This window comes from Gasterosteus aculeatus, chromosome 1 (assembly GCF_964276395.1).
Source record: "Gasterosteus aculeatus chromosome 1, fGasAcu3.hap1.1, whole genome shotgun sequence".
NCBI classification, from domain to species: Eukaryota; Metazoa; Chordata; class Actinopteri; order Perciformes; family Gasterosteidae; genus Gasterosteus; species Gasterosteus aculeatus.
Window position 1 is genome coordinate 26,062,088 of NC_135688.1, and position 14,164 is coordinate 26,076,251.

The following is a 14,164-nucleotide window of genomic DNA, read 5'->3' on the forward strand; positions in this document are numbered from 1 at the left end:
GATTTGGCTTTGTTTGTTGTTCAGTACAAAACATTGAGCGGTTAAATGCTCCTTCAGTTTTAATTATTCTCACGGCCTTTAGAAACTACAAACATGCTTCTGACTCTCATTTAAAAGTAAAAAAGACCTCCTGCCTCCTCATAGCCTCCGATGCTTTTGCACTTTACCGTCTTCAAATAGCTGCATGAATAACAGTTTGGAAGGTAATATCTGGTTGCCAGCCCGGGGCACCACATCAGGCTTTGTTTCACACTGAAGGGAAAAGAGGAGCATCGCTGTAACATCCAGCTTTCTCTGAGTGGAAGAACAAATTAAATGTGGCCGCTTCTGAATTTATCACTATTGCACACTAGATGTTTTTTCCTTCTTCTTTTTTTTACACTGGTCCTTTCCTCAGGCCAGAATGCAGTTTAGTAAAGGAAAAGTAAAGGATGTTGGCATCTATCATCGGCCTTGAGATAACGTAGAAACTTGGAGGGCTCTCACAGAGCCGGTGTTGATTTGTCCGCTCCGGGCTACCGTAGAGACAATATCTGTCTCTAACTATTGCTTATAAGCAGGAGGTCCAACACATCAGCACGTACTCCAGTGCTCCGTGTAAAGGCGTCGCCGAGTAGAACACTGAGTTTTTATACACTTGAAGGCAGTTCTTAACGCCAGAGAAGCCACAAATTGAGATAAGAACTCAGGTGGAGCTGAGGGTAACACCCCATGCTCCTTTGCTCGAAGGTCTGTGAGAGCAAGATAACCCTCTTCCCCAAACACAGCTGCAAACCCTAGATCTTTCTATCTCTCCATCTCAGGGTCAACCACTGAGATCTGGCTTTTAGCGCAAGACCATTGTTCACAGAATGTTTTACCACTACACGCATCTCACAGTAGCCACAATTTATTGCGCACCTATATTGGACACTGTTTTCTGACACATAGATACAGTTTTAACAATCATAATACATTTATTGAAGTAATGGGAATTTGCAAAGAATAAGCACAAGTAGGCCTAGGACTGGCCCGTAACAACACAACAGACAAACAACCCAAATAATACAATGCCTAATTCTTTGAAGTTTTATAAGAACTAATTCAAGTTGGAAAAGTGGTATTTTTCTACCTTAGTGGGATTTCTGGCACTGAGAGGAGGAAGCTAGTCTCTCATAGTCCGGACAGTAAGAGCTGAGTGCCAGCCGTAAGCAGACTGCAAGGTGGTCATCAGTCATGGTGGATCTGTATTTTGACTTGATGATTTTCATATGTGAAAAGGCAGACTCACACAAATGTGTTGATCCGAAAAGTGCAGTCAAATTTTCTGCAGTTTGTCTGAGGTTGGGGTACTTCTCTTTCTGCATTAGATTCCAGAATTGGACATTCATGTCAGGTGTTGCTCTGGATTTGAGCTCAATGTCATTCTTCAGTGTGAGGATCTCATTCTCAACAGCACAGTTATCCAGGTTGAAGAGTAATGCCACTTTGGACGTTATACAATCCACATCTATATTTTATCCAAATGGAAAACAGAGATAGCTGACAACAGGCTCAATGGATGCAAAGTCAGTGAAGCGCCTGTCAAATTCACACGCTCTCACGCCACACCTCCGATTTCTCACGCCCAAAAAATTGGGAGACTACCATTGAAAAAGAGGGGCGCCAGAACACAACAGTAATGTAAGGATCCCTTTCCTGTCCATGGTCACGTTTACAACGCGCCCGGTATCGCGCTGCGCGGATACGTCAGCGCGCTCCCATCAGCGGAGCAGAAAGCGCTCTGTTTCCTTGTTTCTAAATAAATCTATTACAATCAAATTGATGTCTCGAGTTCCATTATCGAGAGTCGCTACAGTAGTGCGTTAGGCTGCGCTGGTAGGCGCACTGCATTATGGGACAATCTATGGATCCATTTGAATCCCTATCTGTTATGTTCATGTTGTAGTTTATGTGTGTTTTTCTAGGTTCTGTTGTGTTGTGCTCAAATGTTACTGTTTAATGTGTAAGAGTGTGGCCACCATGACCCAACTTAGTATCGCTGTGAGTGAAGTTCTGTGTTCAACGCCTTAACAAAGTGTCTATCCCGGGGTCAAAATTTCTCGCGATCGACTGCAACTCAGCCCGCGATCGCCTGGTTGGGCACAACTGATCTAAATGAACCATAACTTACAAAATGAGCATAATGGTCTACTGAAGAGGACTTGAAACTAAAGATGGAACCCATTGACTCGCGTTGACAATATTTACGGAGGTACTAAATCCAGAGAGAAGCAGAGTCCTTTTTCCACCGACGTCTAAACCACCAGACTTCTTGCTGCAACCAGAGTAGTCGCCCCCCCGGATGGCCGCTAGACAGAATGCGGCTTTAAAAAGGAAACCGCTATTATAGATAGAAATTAGGAAAGAAGCCGATGGGTGACCAGGCCAAACCAAAGCACAGGGTGGGGGAGAGGGGGCATTTTGAGGTAACGGCATTAGAACCTCGTCCAGCCCGTCATCCAACACGCCTGCGCTGACACGGTACCTTGGAGTACAGATACACGCGGTCTGTGTACTGGCTGGCGCAGAACTGCAGGCCGGGATGGACGGGGTAGGCGTCGTCTCCGTCGTCGCCCACGACGTCGCCATCGGCCTCGGCAGCAGGGGGGGGGGACGCAGCAGCTCCCCGGTCTGCGGGGCAGAGAGGGAGAGGACCGGCTGAGTATATATTATTGGCTCATTATTGGCTTCCTCGGCTTTATTGGTAGCTGGGCTCCTTTGCATCGAGTCGCAGAAGCATTAAACACTGGCAGCTTTTCAGAGTTATTACACAGAGCACAATATTAAGATATGACATTTGTAGCGCATCGTTAAAAATGTGGTTGCATACCGCTGGATATTTAGTTTTATTGCTTTCAAAACACTTGATTGAGGAATAGGAAATGAAAACAGTTCAGTTATTATCTTTGACATTTTCATATAGATAGGAATGGAAGTTGATTACCGGTTGATGTCACAACGATGAGTTCTTATCGTACCCGGTTTGGTGTTTTGAATATGCCTCATTGTCAACACAGGACGGACATGAGCGTGGAGTGGGGACAGTAAATTGGATCCAATTGAACACTCACACGTGCCGCTGGTCACCGGTCTGAGCGTTTGTCTTTAAGCCGCACAGACCGAGCCTTGCATTTGTAGAATCACGCTCTATCTGCCCTCTGCGACACCTCGGTCCAGCACGAGAGTGCCGGGTTCAATCTCTTAACAAATAACGAATAACGAATAATCCTTTTGCCCCGACCCGCTCGGCTACGCCTAATGTTCTGTGAACGTCCTTTTCAGCGCCCCGATTCGCCCGTCACGTTTCCTCTCACCAATTTCGCCCGAACAACACGGGTGGGAGCGCAGCGAGGGAGGAGGAGAGAAGGAGTGTAAGGGTGATAAAGTGGCAAGTAAGGGATTACTCTGTGTTAGGTGGGGGGAAAGGAGGGGAGGGGCGGGGGGGGGTTCGCGGCCATTAATGTCAGCCGTGTAGCTCGCTCATCCTGCCAGCGTCTCGCAGGAAAAAGGTCAGCCGGTGGAAATGAGAGCGCCGCTGCTCGACCACGCTTCATTTAGACGATGACCTACAACACTGATGATAATACTCGCCTTGAATCACTTCGCACGGCCAGTTGTCTGCCAGCGGTGAGAATGCGTGTTCTGATGGGGTTTTTGGACCATTGAAACAGGCGCCGCCGTGTACCTGGTGGTCATCAGCTTTAAGGAGCGTTGAGTGACAGAAGAACATATGGCTAGAAAGAAAGGCCCTCCAGCAGACAAACACCAAAAGGGCAAATATATTTTCTCATTTTTGGGAAGTTATGGGATCTGCCATGGTTGGTTTATTTCAAATGACGGATCTTTTCTCACGTGGTTGAAGTGGGCGGGGTTTAGTGCTTCCTATTAGGATTTTGTTGAAACCAACATTTTAATATTGAGCAGGTTCAAAAAATACAGTAAATGAAGTGACCTTTTATATGTATGTTTAATTCCCAACAGTCTTTTATTTTACTTGAAATGGTGAAAAGCGTTCTGGTTCTGCAGACAGAACGAGTACTCATTCGGACCTGAAACGGCCCTCTAGTTCTCAAATGTTGTTACATAGGCTGTATACAAATGAGACAACTTACAAAAATAAATGTCCAGTCAAGGCTTCCATAATCAGGCCTTTGGTTAAACATTAAGGGTCGGCTTTATTTCGGTTTCTGTTTTTATTTCTCCTGTGCTGATAAATTATTACCTACATTGTTGGACTCACCACTGCTACTTTCATGCTTATAAGATCAGTAAGCTACGGTCATTGAAACTCAGATTTTTTAAACTTTTAAACATTTTTTCACTTAATATCTTCCTGTTAACTTATTTCCTCTCCTTGACCTATCCCTTGTAACGTCCATATCTTTCATTTTTCATGTTTGCCGCCCACATAGGTGCAATTTCCCAGGGTCTGGAACACGCCGTTCTGATCTCATCCCGGATTCCGGTGGAATGGGACACTAGCGTTCCACAAAATCCCATCTATCTGTCCTTTTACATCTGTAATGAAACTTTGCAGTTCTGCAATGTGCAACCCAAGTTTGTTGTAGCCAGGTGCCCCCCTCCTCCTCCCCTTCCCTTGTTTGCAGTTGGGGGAACGCGGCAGCTGCATTAAGTGGGCCATTTAAACGACGGGGGCGATTCATCTTACAGAGCCGTCTTTTTGGACTGTCACTTACACAGTATGAACAGTGCCTTCAAAACACCCCGAGGGATTAATCTGTTATTTCACTGCGAGAAAAAGAAAGAAAACAACGCCTAATTGGACTGAGTCATTTCCTGCAGGACCGAAAATGAAAAATATGAAACCTTTCCGACTGCACACTTGAAGTGTGAAGAGCCGATGCTGCTGCAACGTTTGAACCAACATAAAAAGGAGAGAACTTGGATCCATGTTGGAATGTTTTGGTCATGCAGATTGATGAAGAGACCGACAGTGAGAGAGAGAGAGAGAGGTGGAGGAGGAGTGATTGCCTGTCTGTGCCGTGAGGAAAGTAATCTCAGAGCAATCAAGAAGTGGGGGCGGCAGACAGCCCTGCCGTTTGCCTCCTAAAACCACGGGCAGGTAGAGGAAAATCATTAGGAGCTGCGTCTGACCCCATAGGTCACTTTTATTAGACAACTGCCGTGTTTCGCCCTAAACCCACACTGATGGAGACACAGTGGCATCTGTTTGTGACTAACAAACGGACTAACCGTCAACGGGATGGGACGGATAGACGGAGACAGATGTTCAGACAGGCGGACAGATGGACAGCTGTATCGACAGATGGATGGATCGGACAGAAAAGTTAGACGGATACGGTTTGTGGCGAGGCAGATAGACGGATATAAAAACAAGAGAAAGGTAGACGGATAGAAGGATAGATTATTTGCTAGTGACAACAGAAAAAAAATCGACAAAAGATAGAAAGATATAGAAAACTAAGCACCGCCAATTACCTATCCAGCCAGACGGAAAGCTGGGACAAGCTCACAAACCAATAGACGTATAGCTGTGGTATGTAGCTGGCTAGCTATTTGAGGAGAAAATGACAGGCAGGCAGACAGAGGGAGAGACATATAGATGTATTGGTTGTCTCCAGGGAAAAGTAAATGTCTAAAGGGGAGGGGGGGGGGGGGGTCAAGATGGCAACCAGCAGCGTTTCTCTTTAGTGCTGCCATTTGTGATCGACGGTGAAGCTTTTATCTCTCTGCTGGAGTCGTTCTAAATATGGGTGCTTCTCAGAAAAGAAAGCCTTCGCTCACATTTGGTATTTCTTTGCCCAGTGAGTAGGTTGAGGGTGAGGTTAGGAGGGGGGGGGGGGCACAGGTAGCCACAGAGACGGGAAATTGACCACTTGACAGTTTCTGGCCACTAATAGAGTGCGTGTGAGGCTCTGAAAGGAGAGGACAATACAAAGTTGTTGCAGACAGAAGTTTAAACGCTGAAGGCTAATCAGGGTTTAACCCCAGACGTCTGCGCGCTTCCAGAGACCAGGTTACAAGCTTTTCTTTAACTCAGTTGGTCTGGCCATTTTTCTTTCTTCTCTTTTTTTCTCCTCAAGAGCACTTCATATTGCACACTGTGTAATTAGTTCTTTGTAATTAGCGCAATTTATTGCGTTGCGTATCCCTTTGAGACGAAAGTACTTGAACACAGAGGTCTTAATTTGCAATATTACAGACTATGTAATTGGGAATTTGTTTCTTCACATCGCTCGGAGACAAACGTGTGTATGTGTAACCAGAGTGGACAGGAGGGCAGGTTGTGTTCCAAGGATAAGCTGGTGTCAGAGGGGGTGTTGTTATGAAGCCCATCAGTTGCCCTACTGGACGGCGTTTGAACCTGGAAACCTTGTGTGTATTTGGGTGCAGCAAGCAGGTCTCATCAACAAGCTGCACTCTGGAGATAACTTGGGTTACGTGCAATATCACGAGTGCAGAAATAGCCAATATCCCCTACGAGGTACTAATAATAGTAAGAATAATGATGGCCAACCCCATATGGAACAAGATATGGTCCCTTATTGGTCTGAAGTGATAATATTAAACAGCATTATATGGGCAGGTGACAATGCGGCGCCAGCCAATTTCCCTAGATATGAAAAGGAGAAGATTGCAGGAGGGATTACTCGGTGTGTGGAAGAGGGAGGGGGGCGGCAGCAATGTGATCGCCTCGCTTTCTACTGCTGATTGTTTACCTTTGAGCTTGCGCTTGTCCTCCTCCTCCTGTGCTTCTCCCGATTTCTGTTTGCCTTCCTCCTCCTCCTCCTCCTCCTTCTTGCTCTGGTTGTTTTTGAGCGGTTTTGGACTCGGGGCTTTTTCCCAGCTGAGCTCCGTCTCTGAACCGGAGAGGACGTGGAAATGAAGATGATTTTATTGGCAGAGTGATCACACTTTGAGGAGTTTCCCTGGCGAGATATCCATCATCTGACAAGAGGGACAAAATGACCGCTGACATGAAAGTAAAACTCAATATGGCTCAATACGGCTCATTAGCGGCGTTATCAGCGATCAGAAGTCCTTTAATGACGATGTTAGAGGAGCGCAGAGGGGCGGGGGGGGGGCAGGGGTGTAGAGGAATGTCTAAACACACAACTGTGCATTGCTCAGCAGCACGTTGGCTGTGAAGCAGAGCTGCAGATGAAACACCTGCCAGCCCCTCCCTTCCTCCCTTCCTTCCTTCCAGCTCTACGGATCAGAACAGTCAATAGAATTTGCCGTGAGGTGTAAATTACATTTTGTGTCGCATTGTTTTGTTAATTGGCCGCCCGCATCATGTGCAATTAAACCCAAAGAAAATAATTGGCGACCGCTGCGTCCGCGGTGACACTCCAGCAGCTGACGGTGGCGGCTTGCCAATCGCAGATCTGGCTTCTAAAAAAAAAAAAAAAAACGGCCCCGCGTTACGCTCTCGGACCATTCGGGTCGTTTTCATTCCCACTAATTTTGTGATGGTCGGGCAGAATTTTAAGCCGCAAAAATGTTAATGGTACGTGAGGATTATTCCGTTGCCATTCATAGACTGCGTGTTATTTTAAATTTAAGTGGCGTTCTGACGCCCAAACTGAGGATTCAACAGTACTGACGTATTATCATCAAGGTAAAGCTGACGCACTGGATTTGCTGCCTAAAGCGTGAAGACAATAATTTATAATGTCACTTTCAGTCTTTACACAACTTCTTGCGGGAAAAGTGCCACGTTTTTTTTTCTTATTCTCCCTCTTCAAACTTTCCTAGTTAAATAGAAATCATATCCTCTTACAGTATTTGTCGAGATTGAGGTGTGAAATCTAACAAGACAGTAAGTTGTGAGACTCGGGGACGCAGAGGGCTAATTAGTGATCGTGCCTCTCCGCGGCTCGTTCCTTCAAAAGGCCAGCCTCTAGTCGGCTCCCTGAAAATGTCATCTGAGTCTCTGGGCTCCTGGCCCCGCGGATGTGATCCCCCCCCCCAGTAACAAGCAGAGTAAGGTCACAGAGAGACGGCTCAATTTGTGTTAAGCTGTCCCCGCTGAGGAAGACGTTAACCGAGGGAAATCCTACAAGGCTGTGCCACGACTTTACCACAGTCCCCCCCAGTTCCAATAAGGGACCCATTTATGTCCGTGGGTTCACGTATTGATCCTCGTTTTCCCAGCACAACGATTCTGCTATGTCTGAGCTGGTGAAGGAGAAAAAAAAAGATTTTTCAGCTGTTTAATAAAAGCAGGCACAAGCTTTTATTGCAGCTCGTGGGCAATCAAACAGCTGCAGCCTGTGGCAAACAAAAAGAGCGTAGAAAAAGGGAGGAAAGTACTTTGTCCTCACATGAAATGGTTATGACTGGCCTTTGTTGTTAAACGCGAAAAAAAGGAATTTGGAGAGCGCCGAGTGCTAGCCGAGCGGTGTGGAGAGCCGGGGGAGAACCAAGCGTCCCTCTTCTTGTGTGCTCTGCGGATTGCTCGTCTGCCGGTGAGAAAAACAGGACGGTAGGATTGAACCGAGCCCTTCCTGCCCTGAAACAAACACCGCTGATTCAACCAGAGTCCGCTCGGCACGGCTGAATTCATTCTGGAGAAAGTTCCGCCGAAGTCACCTGAGATGTCCAACCCTGTCACATGAAAAGGAGCTTATAACGCGTGACAGTTTGATTAAAAAAAAAAAAAAAAAAACTGTTCTTGATTACTCCGGGATACGGCACAACAGTGATTCAATTTGTGTCCAATTAATGAGGGCTGTTGTAATTTGGTAGGTTCCCCTCCCTGCCGCAGAGGTAATACAGTGCCACAAAAAATAAAAAAAAACAGCTACCCAACTAAGATTAAACATTTAAATAACCTAAAACCCTTCCACGGGACAGAGATGGTTAAAACCCGGGCTTAGCCACAGTGGGCCTGTAAAGGATTTCTCAACGTGCCAAAGTGGTTTTTGTGTGGCTGAAGTAAGAGCTAAACTCAAAACCTAAAAAGGGTTAGAGGTACACGTTCACTCAAAACACCAGCTGTGAGAGAAGTCAGCGGCCCACATTAGCCTAGCAAGGCTAACGCTAACTGCATTAGAACATGGGGACAGAATAACTGCATCGCAGTGAAGGCCAACTGCAGCTTCTCTCCATTTGGTAAAGGGAAGTTTGCACTAAATGCTGTTCCAGTCGAACCGGTTTGTAGGATTGCTCCCCCTTGTCAATACTGCTTGTTAAGACATCTTTCTGTGGCTTTACTCGACCTGTGCGGATGCCGAGTTTTGCTCGAGGATCATTTAACTTTAAATCTTCTCTAGCATGACATCATTTCCCCGTGTGGGTGCCTGAATCCATCACTGTGGAACTACATGTTAGCCGAATTTGTCACTTGGTGGCCAGCTTCTAACAAGCCATCGGTATTACCAACATTCCATTAAAAATAAACAAGAAAGAATTTCACTCCGGTCCAAGCGCCTCGCGGTGCGACTGACTAATGTCCTTCTGCACACCGACTGCTTCTTTCTTCCTCTACAGCTGCCGCTTCGTCGCCGTGCTGCTCAGATCTGCGGGCGGCGAGAGGCCGCGCGATGCCTCTCCTCGCTCCTTAACTTTGAAACAGACATCAGTCCCTGTATCATGTGGCTGCGATATCTCATCAACACGTCTTAATGCCGGCGACGCAACCTTCCCTCGCTGCCAACGTGAGAAATGGTTGCTCTTGGAGGGGTAACATTTCTTGTGGCGAGCCGTCGGGCCCCCGGAAGCTGATTGTTTCCCTACACCGCCACGAGCCGAGGGCCGCGGCGCCACGTTGAGAGATGTCTCCGTACATACGGTTGTTACTTACTCGCCGTGGCTTGTCATCTACAAATTTAGCGGATCATTAAATTCCCGTCTAGCAAGCTGACGCGGCCCCCCGCCGCTGTGAATGCAGAGTGGCGCACAAAGAAGAGAGCGTGATAGCCGAGTAGTTATCGAGCATCTGCTGCAGCAGAGAATGAACTGAGAGGGGCGAAAGAAGGGTGGACTCTGTCAGTGTGTTTACATGATGGTATAATTGGAATCTTTGCTTAGTCGGACTATGCTATCTTTTGGGGCAAGTGCTATTATCCCAATATATGTAAGCAGTGAATAAATCGAATCATTGGACGAAAGCATGTCATATCCGATACGATAGGTGGCGCTGTTTTCATTACAACTAGTTGTGATACAGCCATTTCCGCTTGACCTCTTCACCACTACCAACAACAACAACATCAACATTACGCGAAAGATGGCGAACGGAGAGCAAGCTGAAGCTACATCCCTCTACTATTTGTGCATGATGTTAATAGGAGCACAGCGGATGCGAAAGACGCTATTGGCTGATTTGATAACGGAGAGAAGACGTCGTCGTCTCACGCATGCGCAAAGGCGCAAAGTCCAGTTCCTTATGCGATTCACCGTTACATGCCGCGATAGTCGAACTATCAACTGGATCGGATCGAGTTATCCAGGGGTGTTAGTCGGACCGAACATAGTCGGACAAAGGTGTTTACATGAAACAAATAATTCGAATTCAGTCCGACTAAGCCAGTTATTCGAATCCATGTAACCACGCTGAGTGTGTTGAGCGCGTGACCCCCCACTCAGTACAGACCTTGGACATTTTAACAACGGGCACACAGTTCGCACAGTTGCATCTCGTAGAACTGTACAAAAAACAATAACGTGGTGGCGTGTTATGAGTGTACGCACGGTTCGCAGCGGATTTATGGAGCCAACAGACAGCGTCAAACAAAGCCCCCGTCTCCCCTCGACATGCGCCGTCCCTGCCGGTCGTGTCTTTTTTTTGTCTGATGAATCATCTTGGCCAACTGTTGGTGTTTTTTTTGTTATTTGTTACTCACATACACACTTGATTTTCAGAGCGTTGCCACACCACCGTAAAAAGAAAAGACATTTGCAGTGAAAAGCCTGAATATAATTTTAGATAGAATAGCAATAGAATTTTTTTTCCTCTTACAGAAATGTATAAACGACGTCCCCCCCACCCCATCCCCCCCGCACCCTCCCCAACCCTTTGCAAGATACAATTATAGGCTGTCGGATATCAGCTGGAGCCAGGTCAACTTTTCCCCAACTTTGTGCGAAGACATTTGCAGCGATGGCAGGGATCGGTTTCTCTCTCTCCCTCCCTCCCTCCCTCCCTACTTCAGCTTGACAGGTGAGAATTATACTGAGTCCTTGTCATTGCAAGAGAGAGAGAAAGAGAAAGAGGGAATATTCTCCAGGGAGAGCTATTTCAGACTCTGGCAAGCCTGCCTCCGTCTTCCGCTATCACGTGTCTCCATCTGGTGAAATCTGTAATGCTGTTCAAAAGTATTATGTCAACAGACTGCTGAGATTGATATTGACAGGAAGGGAAATAAAGAGCTGACTGGATTTCGCCGTCAGATGCAAAGATGATGGAAATGTCGTTGTGTTTTTTTCCTTCTTTTTCTCCTAATGGAATCCAGTTTGAAATGAGGTTTGTTAATAATTGGGTGGTGGTCCTACCTGCGTGAACCCCGGAGGGAGAGCGCGGGAACTCGCACATCTCGCAGTACGGCAGCAGGCCGCTGTTGGAGTAGGTGCAGGCCGTGCAGCCCCATTTCTCCAAGGCGGAGCGGGGCTCCGACAGCCTGCGCGGGGCCATGGAGGGGACCGGGGGGGCGACGCATGCCGCCGCCGTCCTGCGCCTCCCACGGCCCGGCTGCGGCGTCCGGAGCCTCTTTAGCCGTGGGGAGAAGTCCTGGTCTGAGAGGTCGGCCTGGGAGCAGGACGCCTCTCCTCTGTCCACCCGCTTTCCAGAGCTGCTGCCGCTCTCTGAGGAGACGGAGGGAGACGGCTCCTCGTCGTCCCTTCGCTTCCTCTTCTTCTCCGTCCCGCTGCCCGGGGACAAGAAGGAGCGAATGTCGTGCTGCTTGTCTTTCTCAAACTAAGAGAGGTCAGAAAAAAAAGACACAAATCTCACTTTTCACTAAAAAATGAATTTGTCGCGAAAACGAAATATTTTCTTGTTTTGATGAAAAATGTCGTGAGGCAAAGTTCTGTCTTCTGTGACTCACAACATAACGATGATAAAACACCTGATGACAAATATGGATCCCATGTATTGCACAACTGAAATCTACGCGCATGAGAAAAAACACTTGAACACAGACACAGTCTGCTAAATTTAACACAAATAGTGTTAAATATAATACGTGTTGATTGCACTTTCCTTGAGTGTTTAAAGTGCTTTAGCGATTATGTTTTTCTTTACGGCACGCTACTCCATCCGCTGAAAACAAAATATCTCTAAATAAAAACTCACCACAGACTTAATAAAATAACACAACGCGGACTCACGTGAGTGAAGAACAAGTCGCCCTTGGCCGTCCCCGCGGCGCCCTCCAGCGGCAGCACCATCTCGCTCGGCGTCCACGCGTCGGCGAAGTTGAGGAACTCCCACTTGTCCTTGTCGCCCTCGTCCGCCTTCAGGTACTCCTTCCTGCCGTTAAGGGTGCTGCCAGTCACCGTTTCCTGCGGGACACGAGGGGACGCTCAGCACTTCAGATTTGTTTTCCACCGCTCGGCCCTTTCAAAAAGGATTTCTCCTCCACTAATTGCGCGTTCTGCGATGGTCAGCGTGTTTTAATGTGGGGGTGGTAAGATCATATTTGGAGAAACAGACAAAGGAAAACCATCACACGAGTACAAGTACTGCTGGGGATGGATTTGAGGCAACAAAATATACAATATCAATAACCCCCCCCCCCCCCATCAGCACCTTCCTGTTGAGCATGGACCACATGACGGTGTCGAAGGTGCCCTTGGCGATGAGGTAGTGCACGTTGACCGAGGCGGTCTGTCCGATGCGGTGAGCTCGATCCTCCGCCTGCTTCATGTGGCCGGGGTTCCAGTAAAGCTCGGCGAACACCACGTGACTCGCCGCGGTGAAGGTCAAACCCTGTAAAGGAAGGACACACGCGCGCACACACACACACACACACAAACTAATAACAGTGCACTTCGAACAAATTATAGCTCATTCACCTCAGATGGAGCAGTCCAGCCCACGTCTAATGAAATGTGATTTGGCAAAATCCTTTTTTTTGTTTTTAATAACTAGAATATTAGCAGCTAATTGCCGTACGAGAGGGTTTCGAGCACCTACTTCCTTTGATTGGAACGCGCAACATGTGCACACATCCAGTATAATTAATGTCAAGTTTATTATAATAGGCAGAAATATTTTCAGCATTTATTTCTACTTGCACAAACCTTGATTAGGATTCACAACCACCAAGAGCCGTCATCATTATTACCAACATGCCCCTAGAAGACTATTTATTGTACCAAGTGGAAAGCACTAGTTCATCCGAGTGCTCATAAGTGTTTTTGAATATTCAAATTCATCTCTTTAAAAGTCATTTGTGACTACTTGAGAATCAGATAAAAAGCACAGGATGTTGAGGGTGTGTGTGTACCTGACCGGCTGCCTGGATGCTGAGGATGGCCACCCTCACCTCCGGGTCACTCTGGAACTTGTGGACCAGTTGGATTCGCTCGGAGGACGGGACGCTGCCGTCGATCCGGATGTAACTGGCCTGCAGCGACACAACATTTGCTTCTTGGGAGAGATTTGTGATGTGGCTCCTTTAAACATAATCTAGACCTTTTCTAGGCCAGACTGACCAATTTAAATAGGTTCATCATTGACCAAGAACAGGCAGCAACCTCACGGGTGAAGCCAATACACAAGTGTGTTAGAACTTGTGTTAAAATATGAAAAAACGATAGAAGACCATAGAAGCATGAAGTACTTGGGGGAGGAGCTACCTCCTGATGGAGAGACGAGCTTCTAACAAAGCCGGAACATTTGAAAGCCCGGCAGCTTTTTTTCCCATTAACCTCCATTGTATACGGGAGATATTTCAATGAAAGATGCGGAAAAAACAAGAACAGAAGAGCGGCATGGAATAAAAACAAGTTTAAAATAGCTGTTTGGAAACAAATGAGAGCCGCGGTTGGTTGAACTTGACATTCGCAGAGCCGCTAATGCGCTCCTTTGTTCTCGGGTCCGCTGCGCGGCGGCGAGTGTGCGACCAGCCGACGGGACATGAAGATGAGAAGGTACACAGAGGTCTCGTGTGAGTTTCGTGAAAAGCGCTCCAGCAGGTTAAAACAAGGCCAT

General features: G+C 47.1%; 1 protein-coding gene across 8 annotated transcripts in view; it reads right to left on the reverse strand.

Moving 5' to 3' along the window:
* zranb3 (zinc finger, RAN-binding domain containing 3) overlaps positions 1-14,164 on the reverse strand; it is a 53,719-nt gene that overhangs the window by 18,514 nt on the left and 21,041 nt on the right. For all 8 annotated transcript variants that reach the window (XR_013467143.1, XR_013467141.1, XM_078099300.1 and 5 more), the window contains 6 exons: positions 13,458-13,577; positions 12,758-12,937; positions 12,337-12,510; positions 11,503-11,923; positions 6,723-6,863; positions 2,507-2,652 (listed from right to left, as the gene is read on the reverse strand). Coding sequence is in view for 6 of the 8 variants with exons in the window: in XM_078099300.1 (XP_077955426.1) it covers positions 2,507-2,652; positions 6,723-6,863; positions 11,503-11,923; positions 12,337-12,510; positions 12,758-12,937; positions 13,458-13,577 (1,182 nt within the window). In the remaining 2 variants the exon portion in view is untranslated. The remainder of the gene's footprint in view (positions 1-2,506; positions 2,653-6,722; positions 6,864-11,502; positions 11,924-12,336; positions 12,511-12,757; positions 12,938-13,457; positions 13,578-14,164) is intronic.